The sequence below is a fragment of the Ambystoma mexicanum genome, chromosome 7q (genome assembly GCF_040938575.1).
Source record: "Ambystoma mexicanum isolate Mex_15411 chromosome 7q, UKY_AmexF1_1, whole genome shotgun sequence".
Classification (NCBI taxonomy): Eukaryota; Metazoa; Chordata; class Amphibia; order Caudata; family Ambystomatidae; genus Ambystoma; species Ambystoma mexicanum.
Window position 1 is genome coordinate 175,788,746 of NC_090941.1, and position 17,828 is coordinate 175,806,573.

A 17,828-nucleotide genomic window follows, 5' to 3' on the forward strand; every position below is an offset into this window, starting at 1 on the left:
GGGAGTTGGTGACACTCCATAATAGCCCATGAGCACAAAAAGTACAACACAAAAAATACACTAAGTGGGGGAAAAAGGTTCACACTCTTACCAGGTGGAAAAAATAAACCCCAGAAATCCAGCAAAGCTGCTGAGGGACTCACTAGGTAAGGGAAATCAGCCATAAATGAGAATTCTCCCCAACAACGGTCTCTTTGCAAGTCTTGTAGCTGGACAGGAGTCTTGGCTAGTTTGGTTTCTTCCAGGATCTCTATAGTGGCGGAAGGGGCTTATCCAAGAAGCCAGTAAGCGCAGCAGCCCCCACTAGCCATTGACAGATCTGCCTGACACAAACACACCAGCAGTGGTCCAATCAGGACTACTGTGGGCAAAACTCATTCCTTCCGGGATTTGATGGTTTTTAACCATCTCCACGGCACAGGATTGGGGCAGTCCTACAGAAGGAGTTAGAAGCAGAGGAACTTATGTTCCGTAATAACACAGCAATCACACACGCCGAAGAAAAGCTCAGACAATTGGTGAACCAGTATGAAGACTCAAATCAACGCTTACTAAAGACAAAGAAACTGAATAGGGATATTCAGGAATTCCTCTATTAGCAAACTCTTTAGAATTGCGGGACAGAGTAAACAACGAATATAACGAAGAGCAGGGGCCCCGGAAGTGGGTTACTTTTTCTGACAAGCACCGATTCACCCGACAAGGACCCATATAACTACCGTTTTGAGCACTTCCAGCGGGCAAGCAGTCGGAGGCCTTTTTTTAGGCAGAGCTCTCTCACGAGACCAGCCAGGGTACTTTTCCAATCCAGAGTTTCAACCATGGGGAGGCAGGAGATAAGAGGCCCCGCAAAGGAGGATCTTCAACCAGTGAGGAAGGCCTGAGTGGAGCGAGATAAGAATTAGCAAGATGGGGAGATTCCGATATTCAACCTCTCAGGATGGCCCTTACGCCAGCTCAGATACAGGTATTGACTAAAACACTTATTTGTTTCGACCAATGTGACAGATTGGTTTACTTCGGAAATAGCACTAAAGGGCTTCTTTACAAAACTGAGGCTTAAGTTCTTCAGGGATCAGAACCCTAGGGATGATGGGTACAATAGGGGCTCTGCATACCATCCTCCTTCACCCCACAACACAAATATCAAAGGAGTTGCTATTATTTGAAGCTGGTTACAGGTGACCTTAAGAGATTAAGTAGCCATAAGCAAAAAAATAGCCATAACTGGTCTATTGCAGAGCAGGAGGCACTTCAGAGTCTGTCAGATCAAAGATCTCCATCAAATCTGCGTACAAGGGAGGAAGCATAGTCATCTTTTATAATGACCAATATAATCACATGGTATTAGAACTACTAAACAATGAGGAGAACTATCATCCCCTTAAGAAGAATCCAACAGCGGAACGAAAACCGGAGATCTTGAAAACCACACAATTTTGAGTGGATACGGGGAGGATAACTAACGATTAATTTGAATACCTTAATAATTCAGAGCAAATAACTCCCACCATCTATGCATTAAAAATATAAAAGGACCCCCGGACACTGCCAGGCAGACTGATTGCGTCAGGTTGTGGCTCTATTTGATTTATTTTGGCATTCATAAAGCGCACCGAACACTGGGGCATCTGGCCATTGGTTCCAAGAAGTCAGTTTCAGCAAGGTAGCAGTTGTTAGTCATAATAGATAATGCAAGCGATACAGATAAGGTTGAGTAGTTAATGGCCTGGGTAGTACAGTGGTATACAGTAGGGTTACATTGTTATTACAGTACGTTGTAAATACACTGTAGGAAGTTATTGGCATGGCAGAGGGAGCCATAATGTGAGCGGCAGTATTTCAAGTTTGTGCTGGTGTGGGTGGCATGATAGATTTAGCTTTGTTTGGGATTTTGGATGTCTTGAGAGAAGGGCCAGGTGTTGAGACAGTTAGGCAAAGTTTGAATGCAGTACCCTCTGGGACCACTACAGACAACTTCTGGTACCACTACAGACAACTAGGACTACAGGTGTAAGCAAAACCAACCTTTGGTATTAAGTCTGTACCACACAGTTTTGGTAGCGCGGCTGAGTAGCCAGGTTTAGCTCAAGAGGGAATGTGAGCTGTAATGTTACAGAGGTCTACAATCCCAGCTGTTCAAAAACTTGCACTCAAGGTTTCTTGGTTAATTCTTTAACCATTCAAATATAAAATATTCAATAGGAGGCAATATACACACAAACATACTTTAATACCAATTCAGAAATACTTTAAGGAGTAAAAGGTTAAAATTATTAGAACCTGAAAGCTTACAATATTCTTTAGCCAGTGGATATAGAGTTCACCAGAAGAGTCAATTCAATAGGCTAGGCCAAAGTCTTGGATAGGACAAAACAGTTCTGTTAGTTAAACGGAAAAGTCTCTGCAAAAGTTCTTAGGAATAGTCTGTAGCAACAAGAATAATATGTTGGGTCACAAGCTGATTAGGCCTGTGAGTTGGGAAAGTTTCAAGCACTTTCACTGCGAGAGTCAAGTACTCAGCCTGGTTTTACAGTACCTTACCAATGAAGGAAACTAGGCAGCTGATTACTTCTGTTCCTGGAAGATCCTGCAGATCTCACTGTTCCTGGGCCTCAGTCGTGGGGACAAGAGGGAGGACGTCAGGGGACTCCTGCACTGGGACTGGTCAAAAATCTCGCAAATGGCAGATCTTCGATTCCGGTAGCTGTAAGTCAAGCACACAAACTGGTGTCCCTCTCCCTGGTTATTCAGTTTCCTGCAGCACTGTGAGGATCATACAACCAGCTCCGAGATAAGTTGTCCAGGTGGCTTATGGGCGAGTCGATTGGTCCCACCAACTCAAAGAGAGAAGTCATCCTTGTGGCGGCTTCTCTGTCGAGGTAAACTTGGCGATTCGGACCTGCAGCAGGGATTGACCGGGCAAAACAGTCCAGGAGTTGCAGCAGCCGTCCTCTTCAAGCTGTCTTCGGTTCTTTCGTTACAGTGGTCGACTCTGCCTTTCAAGCCAAGAGACTACTTTTATTCAGTTATCTCCCATTCATTCCAGCCTAGCTGTCACTCACCCGGCAGGGTGGCTGTCCATGCCGGACAGTCAGCCAGCCAATCACCACAGAGTGCATTTGTGTCTTCTAGGAGACTAAGCACAGGGAGTTTCGGGCACCTCCCTCACTTCCTGCCCACCCCAGACACTCAGGCGACAGAGGCGGTCTTCAGTCCTGAAGCCCGCCAAAGGCATAGAAACAAAGGGACCAAACCTATATTGGCGCGCAGAGATGCTCTAGAAGGACCTTTAAAAAAAGAAATGCAAAAAGAGAAGACCGATACCCGTTTAAACAAAGGGGCTTAAGGCGCCATCTTGAAAAACATGGCTCCTGCGATTTTTAGCTACCAGTGTTCACGGTCAGGAACCATCATGGTAGTTTGTTGTAAAACCACTGCCACCAGCCATTTCGATAGGAAAGGCTAGCATTTGACTGCTTCATGAGTTTCTAGACATAGGGGTTACTTGGTAGCCCCTCCAGCACTATAGGAAGTTAGTGTGTGCTGGGTCTAGGAATTTTAAAAAGACTAGTACAGTCAATTTAACCTTACATTCTCTGGGAAACAGTTTATCCCAGAGAAGGTATTTAAACCTTTGGGAAGTCTAAAAATATATCCCTGTGTCACTGCACTGAAGGTGAGACACAGGGAGAAGATGAGAAGATGCCTATGGAGTTCTTAAAACTCCATAATCAAAGAACACAAGAGTAAAACATCAGAATACATGCAAGTGGGAAAAATGGCTCACTCTTTCCAGGTAAAAAAAATAGTCCTCAATACAGCAAAGTTGCTGGGTGTCTCTAAGGTGAAGGGAATTAGCACATTTATGAGAATTCTCCCTAACAAAGCCGGAGTTCAGAACCAATACAGTCCAATTTGGTGTTCATCTCAGCCAGTAGTTCTGTACCAATCCAGTCAATTCTACTAATGACCTCTGCCATGAGTCAGAATTCTTCAGTTCAGCCCATATATGGTCATAAAGTTCCACAAATGAGCTGAAGATAACATTCAGGGCTGACGCAGTCGTGTGAGTTAATCTGATCCCATCATCAAGCTCTTTCAAAGTATGATGCATTCTTGGGGAGCCCCCCTTGCTCCTGGAGATCTGCAGGGCTATTTTTCGCCCCAGAATACTTAAGATGATTTTTAGCTCAGTCTATGGCTTCAATTATGTTCGTTAATGCTGTCTGCGATTCTTGGATTGAGGCATCAAAAGTCTGTTGTACTACACTTTCCAAATTTGCATCAATATTAGGAAATTCCATGGCATTATCAGCACATTCGATTATGCTGATGTCTAATGTCATTCTGTCTTTCAAAGAAGTCCTGAGTCGTCCTTGCAGAATGGCATTCCCTCTAAAGCCCTTATACAATTTAACTTCAGTGCTAGTTGAAGTTAACTTTAGGATATAGTGCTCAATATATCTTTGCCCCACAATCGGCGTAATAGGTCTTTGGTTCCTTGGGGTGTTCAGAGGAGCATTTCCATGGTAAATTGCAGATTTTTCTTTACATATAAGCGGACCTTCATATGTATGGATAATTGCCTTGTGGATGAGTGCTGGGTTGAATTGGTCATGCTTGAGGGTTAATTGTGGAACCAGTTGGCCGCAGACAGGTAAGTCACCCTTCTCACTCTCCAAGGTTTTTCCCGTTAAGGCAGTGGGATAGCAGGCAAAGTCTGGTGGAGATCATAGGCTGGGCATGCAAGGAGGCAACCGACTTTTCCTGGTCAGTGAAAGTCCCCTTATTTCCCCACGGAGTACACTGTGAACCCTGGTTGTGTATTTACCCCCATCTGGCGCCGTAGCCCAGCACGCATGATTGACGCAACAAACCGGATATATTCCCAAAATACTCATAACAAAGGCAACCAGAAGGAACCCCGCAATCCGAGATCAAACAAGAAGGGGGAGATTCAGGATCCGGCTAATTCGCAGATCATAGCACCCACTAACTAATGCGAGCCCCACAGTCTCTGGAAAACTATGCCTGCAAAGTGCTAGTAGTATAATCCTTCAGCACTAGGACAAAAGTAGTCACAGATTAGTGGTCAGTATGGGTAGGTTTCCCAAAATACTTACAGCCCCTCACCGGGATTCAGGTTGGTATACAAACCAAGTTCAATATCAGAATCAGTATATTAAGCCGCAGTTCAGCGGATCCATTTGATCGTATCTATCGTAGACTATCTTAGGCACTCTGAACAGGTGAAATCTTTATATACGTCTTCAGTTGTAAATTGACAGGCCTGGAGAATGCAATGTTTCACACCGGAAATGCAGTAGTGCCGGATTTTAATATTAGTTTGAAGAAATGTTACCTTGGAGCTCACAGGGTCGTAAGTTGATCCGGCCCCGTTAGTAAGCGGAAACCCTGTGGTGGATAGCCAATAGCCACCGACAATCAGCAAACTCCCTTGTCTCCTCAAACGGGCTTCAGTGAACTGGAGGTTCCGTCCAGCCTTTTAAGACGAAGTACCAATACCCTTGTGATGAATGGGGATGCAGATTCTACTCAAAAATCAATAGAAAAGACTCTGGTAGTTGGCAACAAGATAACTGTTAATATCAATTATCTAAAACGGAGTACAACAGACAACAGACGTCTCAGCGCATAGTTTCTCAATGCATCTTTAAAAAAAGCTCTTTTAGAAGAAATTGAGTCTAAGAGAAAATCTAAGATTATGTTTGATACTAGTCTGAGAAAGTGATAGGCTCAACATAAGCTGAGGCAACTAAGCCCTGCCCTCAAACAGGTTACTATGAACGTCACTAAATGCACAACGTCCCATTGGTTACACAAACTCTAGGGACCTTACACAGCCCCCTACCAGGATGGCACTCTTAACATCCGTCAGTACTTTTCCACCTACGTTAGCAGCACACAGGCTGGGCTTCCAGGTGCTGGTGAGCAAGTCTTAACCATAGCTTCCCACCAATTAGCATATCATCTATCACCTCCTCAGTGGTCTGCTATCAATTAGAGACTCTGAACTTGTCCTTGGGAGCGTTCTTTGCTCTGGAGAATTCAGGGTAGTGAAGGCACGCTCTGCCTCCATGCGCAGGTGTGGTCATGTTCGTCCAACTTCATCCTTCCACGTGTCTGTAGACCACAAAATCTAGCTCAAGTGCATTTAAAAAAAATATTTTCTAATAGACCTCCGCCGTCTTCCTTGTTTTTGTCCATGCCTCCTGAACAGGAGTTTCATTCTTTCACACAATTTGTATCCAATGTCTGCCCAGCCCGATACGGCCGTGGCATTTTGGGGCTCATCCAGTCTCGCCATTCTGAGATTCACTCTTGTTAATTCAATTGCTTTTTAACTGCGACACACTGAAAAAGAGGCCTTCCTATTTTTTAGTCCATGTACACACACACACACACACACACACACACACACACACACACACACGTTGGCTCATGCAGCAACCTATTCACTAAAAAACTAGCCGCAAGAATACTTTATCTGCTTGTGTTTCTTTGCAGAAGTACGCGTGTAAAATGACTTGATATCTTCATCAGTTCTGTAGCATAGGTTTCATCTGGATACCAAGATGCCACTTACCTTTGATACTTTCTTGATGCCTTATAGAATATCTGCATTCTCTTGTCTCGTCATCTCTTCTATGTACGTCGGTCTTGCTTCATGTGAAGTCACCATTCTGCTCTTGCATCAGCTGTCCAGTTTCTTCTGGGATTTCATTCAAATGGCCATCATACTGTCTTGCATACAGGTATGGTTTTCTTTTAAGGGGAACCTTGCTTCCAGGATTCTCCTTGGTATCTGTATTTTCAATGGTTTTGCTTGTGTCTCACTCTGGTTCCCAACATATAGGCAATATGGGCGAGATGGTTGAGGTGGGGGTACTTGGCTCCTCCTCTACACTCGCCCCTCGGGGCGATTCATCAACCATTCTCCCATCATCCTTCATATCTAGACATCCTTGTCTGAAGAAATGCTTCTTTGGGACCCATATCTTTATGACTCCCTTCAGGCAAGTCATGAGCATGTACTGTCCACTTGGGCTGCAATAGATCCACTTTCCCACATACCCATGGTTCTTTGGATACAGGAACTTCGTTCCCTCAGGTGCATGGATGCTAGCCGTCACAAATTCTCAGATTTCTTCATCTGTCAAGTCCCTGGCCTTCCATCTTGATTAAACATCGATCATGATTTTCATCCCTAGGGCCTTCTTCGCTGTCTCCTTGCATTGTGAGTATTATTCTGATCACACAAAATCTAAGTAACATCAACACGATCAGGGCTCCAAGGAACTTGAACATATCTGCCATCAACTGTGGAACCCAAGAAAAGAGCGACCCAAACCAGCTATCAGCAATGACTTCCACTTCATCCATCTGGATGTGTAGCCTCGTCAGCATCTCTATGGCCTCTGTAAAGGTGCCATTCTCATCATCAAGAGAAGTTATGAACGTGCAACATGATTCTTCGATTTTTAAACAAACCCCTCCATCCATAGCTGTAATCGTGAACAGGACATATCTATTCTGAAGAGTCAGTCATATGGCTCTCATCTCTTCTCTGATGGCGTTGAATCCCTTTATGGTAGTGCTGATTGTCTGCAGCAATTCCCATTTGCAATTCCCATTTGCTAATCTGCAGCCATTTGGTATTTGCTCCAACCTGGATTCACAGCATGAAGATAATCGTGAATATCGACTAAGTCTGGCTGAACAGTGTTACGGGATGGAGTCAAAAGCTTCTATTGATTTGGCTGAGACAGTTCTCTCTTCATTCTACTTATCAACTCCACAGATCTCTTCTTCCTCGGGTGAGCATCTGCTTTCGGGAAACTGTCAAGACTGAAGTCACTTTTAGGCATTACCAATGCCGGAACATGGACATTCACTAGCGAGCATCTTTCTCCCCAATCTTTGGGTAGCTTCATATATGCTCTGGATCCACAAGACCAATAGTGATCCACAATCAATGCTGTCCCAATGTTAATTTCTTGTGCCTCAAAGATCCGACCACAGTTCTGATTCTCTCCAACTTTTCTTGTGCCATTGTTTTTGAAGCACAGCTTTGCACTCTCCAAAGGTACTATCTGCAAGTGTCCTCTATCTTCGACCTAGGTCAGTAGCTTAGCAAGTTTCGACCATAAAGGTTTACACAGCAGCTGCGCGTTCTCAATAGTAGGCTGGTAGGGACCCTTTATTACCCAGTCTCTGCAGATCACCACACCACCATCCCAACCATCTGGTGATAACGCCGAGCCCCAAATCTGCATCTGGCCTCTTTTTGATTGATTTATAGAGCGCTTTATACCAAAATGTCTTCTGCAGATTTTCCTTGACACTAAAGTCTTCTGTTTACTTCCCATCTGATTCCAGCTCCTTTCACTCCAGGCTTTTCACATCTGATCACATGATTTCTAGTATACGCCCTATTTCTTGTCTTCATGTCTTGGACGCACTCGTCTGCATATGGATCTGTCCATTCAGTTGCTGGTTTGACCCATGAACTGGTGTCTTGTGCGACAGAATGCTAGGGGTGATATGCAGTGTGCAATCAAGACATCCATTTCAATAGCTATGAAGCTCTTGGACTTCCCCATGCTATAAGGCAGGAGTGCACATACAAAGCATTCCTCCTTTGAGGTCGTCCTTCCCCCACTTCCTTCGTATGCTGATACCATATGTTATTCCCCCTCGCCAAGTGCCCTGTACTGTGCAGGTAAATCATTCAACTCAATCATTCTCCCTAGTACTTCTCTTAGGTTTCATTCTTTTCTTATGAGCTTCTACAATCATCTCATGAGGTATGTCATCATAATTCCTCCTCACTGGAGGAATCATAGCAACATTTGTCAGTGTGCTGGGTGTGTTTACAAGTGCTAACTGTGTAGGCTTGCTCCTAGACACTGTTTTTGGTGCTCAAGGACAAGTTGTACAACACCTTTCTCTAAAGAACGATGTCTGGTGACATTTGTCATAGGACCAGGCAATTTTATACCGCTTACTGGAATAGAGATGATTACATAGGGTCCCGGTTGCTTAGAAGTTGCCACATCAGTAACCTCCTTCTGCATTGGATGATACACAGGAATCTTTACTCTATTTGGATCTAAATAGTAAGCTGTGCCTACTGCAAGTGAGCATCACTATGAACAAAATGCAAGTGCAATAATGTGGCTGGACCCAGGGACTGTAGCAGATCCCAGGTTCTTGCTAAACTCAGAATAACCCCAATGAAGGGAGCAATTAAGGTAGCGACAACACAACAGAATCTAATGAAGCGACAGATCGACAGGGCTAGACATCTGCTAACCATGCTAAATGTATTGAGCGTCAAATGTTGAACAGCTTAATCAGCCTTGCCAGGATTCAAATCAGAGTCCTGTAGTTGGAACACCAATATCCGAGACAAGGATTCTGAATAAACGTACCGGCACTTGACTTCTGTGCGCCGACAAACCTGGTCGAGTAAAATGTTAGATCTTTTGCCAAGCACTGGAAATATCAAGAGACTGTTCCAGGAAAGAAATGGACCCTGTGTTGGAGAACTAAACTTACATAATGAAACTGTCTCAATTGATACTCTGTTTCCCAACAACTAAAGGGCACCCCTGTATCAAATGTGCAACAATCAGGAATCAAACTTAATATTGGATACACTTGTGCTAAAAGTAGTACCTGGGTAACGAGCATTAACCAGGAGCTATCACCAGCAAACGGGAAGCTAGTACGTGGCGTGCCGCAAATCTAAATTCCACATAAGATTTATACTTCCCATATTGTCCATTATTTATACCCCTTTAAGCTTCTAATGGTGCATATATGTGCCCCAATGAACAAGTTACTCTACCTGGTAACGTTCTTTCGATGGGATGGTCCAACGACGTATTCCATACCCATGACAGTAAGCAGCACAGCTCTGGTGATTACCGTCATAGATATGGAATACGGAGGACCCAATCCCCTCAAAATGTATTCATAGATTGTCCCAAACGTACAGAGTTGAATTCACATGGGTATGGGTGTGTTTGTTCGGCATTTATTTGCATCAGCTGGGGGACCACAAACTTCTGAGAAGAATACATCAAACTAATGGCCAATAAGGAAATTTGCATCGGAAAGCAGACTAAGACATGCAGGAATACATGAGTGGGGAAAATGTAATTTGCCACCAAGTCAATATATTGACAAGTTGATCAAGCAGCTCACCTTAGCAAATGAGTGCATCACTTCAGACAGCACATCTGAATCTGGCTCCGTACCAATAGCCTTGATAAGAGCATCACACATAAAGTGCCACATCTGTGTCAAGTAGTCAGAACCACGCACCCTTGCACATTCGAGAAGGAGGGGCATAGATTCTGCAGCAGCAACACGAACACGTACAATATGTTAAGGAAACGCAAACAAGGTTTCAGTTCAACAAAGTGACTGTTAAAACTATGAATGTGAGTATAAAAGAGGTCTTTGGTATTGCCACTAAGCAGTACCTGTGTTCTTGTGAACCAAATGCAAACTAAGATTACTCTTTCAGTATTAAACAGTACATTTTAAACAAGGTCTTGTTTGAAAATCCCAAGTTTTCTAATTTGTGTTAACAGGTAGAGACAGTCGCTTTCTTAAACACTAGGGCAAACATTGCAAATCATAACCCTGAAGTCTTATTTCATAATGTCAAATTCTTTGACAGCAAACCATGAAGCAGAGAAGTTCATACAATTGAACGGATGTCAAAATTGACCCAGTGCTGTGGAAAACAAACTGGCAAGGATATCATCATGGAAGTAGAACTTCAGCAGTGGAACCATCAACTTCACAACTTGTTCTGTGTACTCCACGAAACCTTCTTTTAATTCCTTAGCGTAACAAACCTGCAATTAGCAAATGCGTCAAAAAAACATGTTATATAATCACTTTTAGTTAACCATGTTAATTTTTATGTCAAACAGTACACGAAACCAAATTAATTTCCTTTGGTTATTATTAAATAAGGAACAATCAATTTCTTGGCTTCTTTCAAAACTGTTTGTGCTATATTTGTCCGATGTACTGGCTAGCACCACATTTTACTTTTACTAATAGTTAAGACTGACAAGTTTGGCTCATTTAGCAAGTATTTTGAAAATCATGCTCACTCGTCAGTTACAATGGGACCTTCAAATATTACACAGACGTGACCGCTTGCTTTCCAACCTTCTCAAATTCCGAATGCCTCCTATGCTGTACATCACTAGTATTTATCCATTTATTGACCTGTCTGCTAGTCGACTTTTTTTTACAGTGATAGTCAATTTCAGCGGCGGTTCATCTGTCATTTTTAATAGCCTATTTACCCTTTCCCTCTGTCATAAACCTGCCTCTCAAACGTGCGTTTGTGTACTTTGAAATGGAGTAAGTTAGTGATCTGTACCTCCAGTTCTTCAGCACTGCTATCTGTCATAGATCCACAAGCTTTGAATAATCTTCAATCCGTCAGTTAAATACTTCAAACTATACAGTAAAGGTAAGTCCATTTTTTAGCCCATGCATATTAATTTGGGTCATTTTGCTCTATGCCAATGGGACACAGTGCTTTGCCACAACCCTTAAGGTCATGTTCAGCTTCTAACCAGGTAGAGCATGTTACATCGCCTGGTACAGCCATACAGTGGAAGGTAGTGGTTGCATGTACATCTATGAACGATACCAATGCTGAAGAATAACAAGTTACTTTCTTACCTGGTAACTTTCTTTTGATGGGATGGTCTGACGACGTATTCCATATCTATGACAGGTAATCACCACAGCTGTGCAGCTTTGGAAAATTTTCGGCATATGCGTCCTGTGTCTATGACGTCGATGCGCTGTCCTCTAGGACCTCCGTCGAGCCGACGTCCCCGGATGTTATAAGTAGGACGCACGACGCCCGTAGCCTCAGTTGTAGTTTTTTCCCCAGAACGTGCGGCATCAATCTTCTGCCAGTATGACCACAGAAAGCCTTGCGGAAACGTAATCTGCAATCGCATAAATTCTGTAGCGGGGCAGGTAGGGAGGGAGCGATATGGAATACGTCAGACCATCCCATCGAAAGAACGTTACCAGGTAAGAAAGTAACTTGTTCTTCGAGGGGATTGGGTCCTCCGACGTATTCCATATCTATCTATGACAGACTCCCAAAGCATTACCAACATATGGAGGAGGGAAAAGAATTTAGAAATGTAGAATGACCAATCAAATTGCAGATTAGAGGACCGCCTTACCAAAGGCCAGATCCTGCTCATGGATAGAATCTAGGAGTAGTGCCTTACAAAAGTGTGGACCGAAGCCCATGTGGCTGCATCACAGATACCAGAGAGTCCTTACCCGCCAAGCGGTAACATTCAGAAATTGCCAAGATAATCCATCTAGACAAAGTCTGCTTAGTAACAGCTTTTCAGATCAGCAATGGCAATGGAGGGAACGCGTATAGAAACAGGCCCTCCCAGGGGAACGAGAAAGCATCGCCCATGCTCCTCGGCTGGGGAAACCTGCTGGCGAACCTCCGGCACTTGGAGTTTGTCGCCGTCGCGAACAGATCGATCTGGGGTGTGCCCCACCGTCGGAAGAGGCGGTCCACTAGATCCTGTCGTAGTTCCCACTCGTGGCACGAGCACAGCTCTCTGCTGAGCGAGTCGGCGATGGTGTTTATCCCTGCCAGATGAAACGGCACCAGAAACATCCCTTGGGCGACGGCCCAATGCCACAGATCCTGCGCCTCCTTGGACAGGGCTGGGGATCTGGTACCGCCCTGCTTCCTGATGTAGAACATGGTGGTGGTGTTGTCGGTGAAGATCCTCACCACCTTGCCCTTGAGGGACGGAAGAAAGGACCTGAGGGCCCAAAACACTGCACGGAGCTCCAGGACGTTGATATGGAGGGACTTCTCCGCCGGAAGCCAAAGGCCTCTCGTGTGCAGATTTTCAGTGTGCGCTCCCCACCCTTCCAGGGAGGCATCCGTGGTCAGTGTCTCCTGGTGGCCGGGGGTCTGGAAGTCCATGCCCGCCGTCAGATGCGCACGGGTGCCCCACCACCGGATTGCTCGTCGGAAACTGTCGAGTGTGAGCCTCTCCTCGAAGCTGCCCGTCGTCTGGATCCAACGCGCGTCCAGGAACTCCTGCAACGGGCGCATCCGGAGCCTGCACAGGCCGATGAGATAAATGCAAGAAGACATTATTCCGAGGAGGGACTTGATGGACCTCACCCTGGCCGCGTCCGCAGCCAGCATCCGCTGCACCTTGCCCAAGATGGCCCTCGTCCTTTCCTCTGACGGAGAGGCCAGAAGCGACACTGTCGAGCTTCGCACCCAGAAACAGTGCGTCTTGCGCGGGCACCAGGTGGGACTTGGCGTAGTTTATGGAGAATCCCAGGTCCGTGAGTAGTTGGACGGTCCTTGCCGTGTGCTCCACGGCGAGCTCCTTAGTCTTTGCTCGGATGAGCCAGTCGTCCAGGTAGGGGTAGACGTGGATCCCCTCGGCGCAGCTGCGCCGCCACCGGTGCGAGGCACTTGGTGAACACCCTGGGTGCCAATCTCAATCCGAAGGGAAGGGCTTTGAACTGGTAGTGACGCCCTTGGACCACGAACCTGAGAAACTTTCGGTGTCCCTCTAGGATGGGAATATGGAAGTAGGCATCCTCCAAATCCAACAACGACAGGAAATCGCCCTCCTCCAGTTGACCCAGGACGTGTTGGAGGGTGACCATCCGGAACTTCTGTGCCTTGATGAATTTGTTCAGTCGTAGGTCCAGGATGGGACGCCATCCTCCCGTCTTCTTCACGAGGAAGTATCTTGAGTAAACTCGAGCCCCGAAGCCTCTTTGGGACGAGCTCGATGGCGCCCTTCATGAGCATCGCCTTTACTTCCAAGAGAAGATAAGGGACGTGATGTTCTTTCCTGGCCACAGGGGGGACGCGCGGGCACCTCTTTAGAAACTCGAGCGCTTGAACCTGAGCTAGGGCGTCCAGCACCCAACGGTCGGTGGAGATGGACTCCCACACGCTGACGAAGCTCGCCAGCCGGCCTCCCACCGGGGTGCTTCGGTGGGGGCCCGACCCCACGGCCGGTTCAGTCCTGCTTCGACGAGGCTTTGCCGCCTTGTCCTCCTTGGCGACGACGGCAGGGTCCGCCTGACTTGCCTCGTCCCCTGTAAGCTTCCTGTGACGACGAACGGGCCGCTTGACGGTAGGTGGAAAATCCGCCGCTGGAACCTTTGGAGGCACCCTGTTTGCCTCCGCCGCACCAAAAGGGCGGCCGCCGTTGCTGGAGAACCTCAAGAGCCCGGGCCGTCTGCGTGTCCGCCTTGATGGCTTGAAGGGAATCGTCCACTGTTTTCCAAAACAGGTTGTTTCCGTCGAACGGCATGTCCAAGACTCTGGTCTGCACGTCCTGACGGAAGTCAGTAGCCTTGAGCCATCCACGCCGCCTAAGGCACACTTCGTTGCCCAACTGGCGAAATCCAGTGTCAGCGATGTCTGTCGCAATCGTAATGGCGTGGTCCGACGCCACCTCTCCTTCCTGCAAGATCTCTAGGGCTTCCGCCCTCTTGTCGTCTGGTAGGAAGTCTAGCAGGGGGGTCAGTTTGTACCACAACTCCGTCGTAGCGGGCTACGATAGCCAAGGCGTTGGCCGGCTTTATCGTCGTCGCTACCGACGAGAGGACTCTGCGTCCCATCGTGTCTAACTTCTTTCCCTCGCCGTCCGGCGGGGAGGTCGACAGAGGCTGCGCCCCCCCCGCTTTCTTCCTGGCCGCCGCAGAGACGACCGAATCCGGGGTCGGCTGTGCCCGAAGGCACAAGGGGGCCGCATCCGGGACCCGGTACTTCTTCTCGTACCAATCCCTTCTAGCCGGCGTCGTGGATGGGTTCTTGAGGAGGGCGAGGCCCTCATCCCAAATATCGTCTAGTAGAGGTACAGCGAGGACCGTCTTCCTCTTGGTCTCGCGCCGTTGATAAAGGAAACCTTCCTTCTTCTCTTCCGGGCAGAGCTGGAAAAGCTTGGATGCCCTGGCGATCATGGAGTGAAACTATCCAATCTCGTTGGGCGGGGAAGCCCGGGTGGGAGGTGACGACGGGAGATCCTCGTCGTAAACGTCGTCTGTACCTGTCGCGGCCGTGTCAGTCCCCGTATCAACCCCACGTGTCGTGGACTGGGAGGAGGGCTGGACAGGGCGCGATGGCTAAGGAGGTGGAGGATGAATCCTTCTCTTAGGGGGAGGGCTCCCAGAAGGGCCTGGCTCTGGGTCCTCCGTCGGGAGCTTTTCCTCCGTTGGTGGTAACGGCAGTCTCGTCCTTATCTCCGAGCATAAGGACTGTATAGCCAACAAAATGGCCGCCGAGTTGTCTTGTGGCACTGGTTGAGGGGAGTCCGACGGGCGGTCAGGAGCCCCGTCGGCACCTTCAACGTTCTCGCGGTCTCCTACGTCGGGGTCCCTCCCGACGGGCTGGTCTTCCACGCTAACGCAGTGGCTTAAGACTTCGATCAGCTCCTCCGAATCCACAACAACCTCCTGCCCCCCCCCCTTTTTCTTCTCCGGAGGTTTCACGGGGGTCATGTCAATGGGCATGAAAGAGGACTCCCTCCGCGGTGGCAGGGAGACTCTGGGCCCCCGAGGTCGCCACCACTGGTGTAGCCTCCACAGGCTGAGCCAGGGCCGCAGCGACTGTCTCGATAGAGGCCTTGGCCGGATGGATCAAGGCTTTCACCACCTTAGGTGCGCTCACCGCCTTCTCCTTGGGGGGAGGGTCACCGCCTCGCTCCCCCTCCGATGGGGCCTTCGAGCTCGACCGGGGTCTCTCCAGGAGCTTCGCCGGGTGCTTGGCCTTCCTCTTACCCGAGCCAGAGCGTTGGCTCGTGGTTGATGGCGCCGGGGAGGATGCGCCCTGCCTGGCACCCGTAGAGCCTGACCGTTCGGCGCTCCCGGTGCCAGCGGACTCGCGGTGCTTGGCCTTCTGCTGGACCCCCGTCGCCGGGGCGCCCTCAAAGGTCTTAGAAGACTGTTCGGACTTCTTCTTCTTCTCACCTGAAGGGCTCTTTCCTTCCAGCCAGTTGGCGAGACGTTGATGGCGGTCCTTCATGGTCCGCTCCGACATATTGCCGCAAAACGCACAGTCCTTCTCCACGTGCGTCTTGTCCTCATGTAGGCAGTAAAGGCAAAGGGAGTGTTCGTCCTCCTTAAAGACATTCTGAAGCTGGCATCCAGGGCAGACCCTGAACAGATTTCCGGGCGTCGAGCTTCCCTTCTCCTGGGCCATGTCCGAGATGGGCCTGAGAAACTTCTGGAGTCCTCCAAAAGCGTGGCTCGACGAAATCTTCACCCTTGAGGGGCGTAGACGAATCCGACACGGGTCCCCGTTAATCGGATGAAGAAACAGTGGAGCTTGAGGCTCTTTTGACCGAAAAAAGAGAAATTTTCTGAGAAAAAATGTGAAAAAAGCACTAAACGCTCGAGAGCAATAGCACGAGGATCCCAACACTTGAACGTGCGGTAAAAATCTGAAGATGGCTGCCAGAGGCGGGGCGTAGGTAGAGGGCAGTCATTGGCTGTAGTCAGTATGACGCAGGGATCAGTGATTGGTTACTACTACGAAAGGCAGATCAGAAACGAAACTGATACTGATTTTTTCTTTACCGAGGATTCCCAGCCTGACGGGGAATTTTCATGAGCATGTGAATCCATGCCAGACCCCATACTGGAGAATTTCCACTTCTCCAATGGATAGCGAAGAAAAGCTGAAAAGTTTGAGGGTGATTAGGGACTGGGAGGTTGAACGAAGGTGTGTTCAGGGTAGAATCGGTAAGGTTGTTCTTTTTAGCATTTATTTTTGTTTGACGTAAGGCAATTTTATCTTTATTTGTTAATGCGCGCCAAACACGCGGGTAGCCGGGCGCAACAGTTTACATGAAGACTTAAGCTTGTTATAATGTTTGGCATGAGTATGTACAACACAATGGCAAGAGAGCAAATATGTGAGACTATATGACAATGCATTACTTACCGTAAAAGCATTTCTGATGGTTGTATCTGCTTAGATTCACATGCTGTGCATAGGTCCGACATCCAGTGGTCACTGCGGAGTATTGCATTTTGTTTTTCGTAGTCGAAAAGGGGACGTCGACAAGGCGTGTCTGTAACACTATCCCTATAGTGACGTGCGTTGTACCCACAATCCCTCACGCGTCGAGGTCCCTCTGTTTGTATTTTTCTGCCCTGAGGGAGCCTTATAGACGTGAGTGAGTACAGAAAAGAGAGATATAAAGGAAGTCTATGTTCCTTCCATCCGAGCGGGGAGGAAGGGTGGGCGCATGTGAATCTAAGCAGATACAACCATCAGAAATGCTTTTACGGTAAGTAATGCATTGTCTTCTGATGTTTGTTAATCTGCTTAGAATCACATGCTGTGCATAGACTAGCGAGCAGTACCCGGAGTTGGCGGTGGGTTATGAGAAGGAACAGTAGAGAAAAGATGTCTTAATACTGCCTGTCCCACCTGGGAGTCAGATCTAGAGTGTGCATCTAGACAGTAGTGTTTTGTAAAGGTGTGCACAGAACTCCAGGTAGCCGCTTTGCAGATGGACTCAAGGGGAACATTTGCAATGAATGCTATGGAAGCCCCAGTGCCTCGAGTGGAATGTGCTCTTGGCTTGAAGGGTAGTTCTCTCTTAGCAAGAGTGTAACAGAGAGTGATGCATTGAACAATCCATCTAGATATAGTGGATTTTGAGACCGCATCACCTTCTCTTCCTGCTGCCACCGAGACAAAGAACTGATTAGTCTTTCTCAGTGGT

At 47.5% G+C, this 17,828-nt stretch overlaps 1 protein-coding gene across 1 annotated transcript in view; it reads right to left on the reverse strand.

Moving 5' to 3' along the window:
* Window positions 1–17,828, reverse strand: part of IPO5 (importin 5) — a 1,138,249-nt gene that overhangs the window by 330,261 nt on the left and 790,160 nt on the right. The window contains exons 18-19 of the mRNA XM_069640466.1: window positions 10,802–10,898; window positions 10,237–10,409 (exon numbers count right to left, since the gene is read on the reverse strand). Coding sequence (XP_069496567.1) covers window positions 10,237–10,409; window positions 10,802–10,898 — 270 coding nt within the window. The remainder of the gene's footprint in view (window positions 1–10,236; window positions 10,410–10,801; window positions 10,899–17,828) is intronic.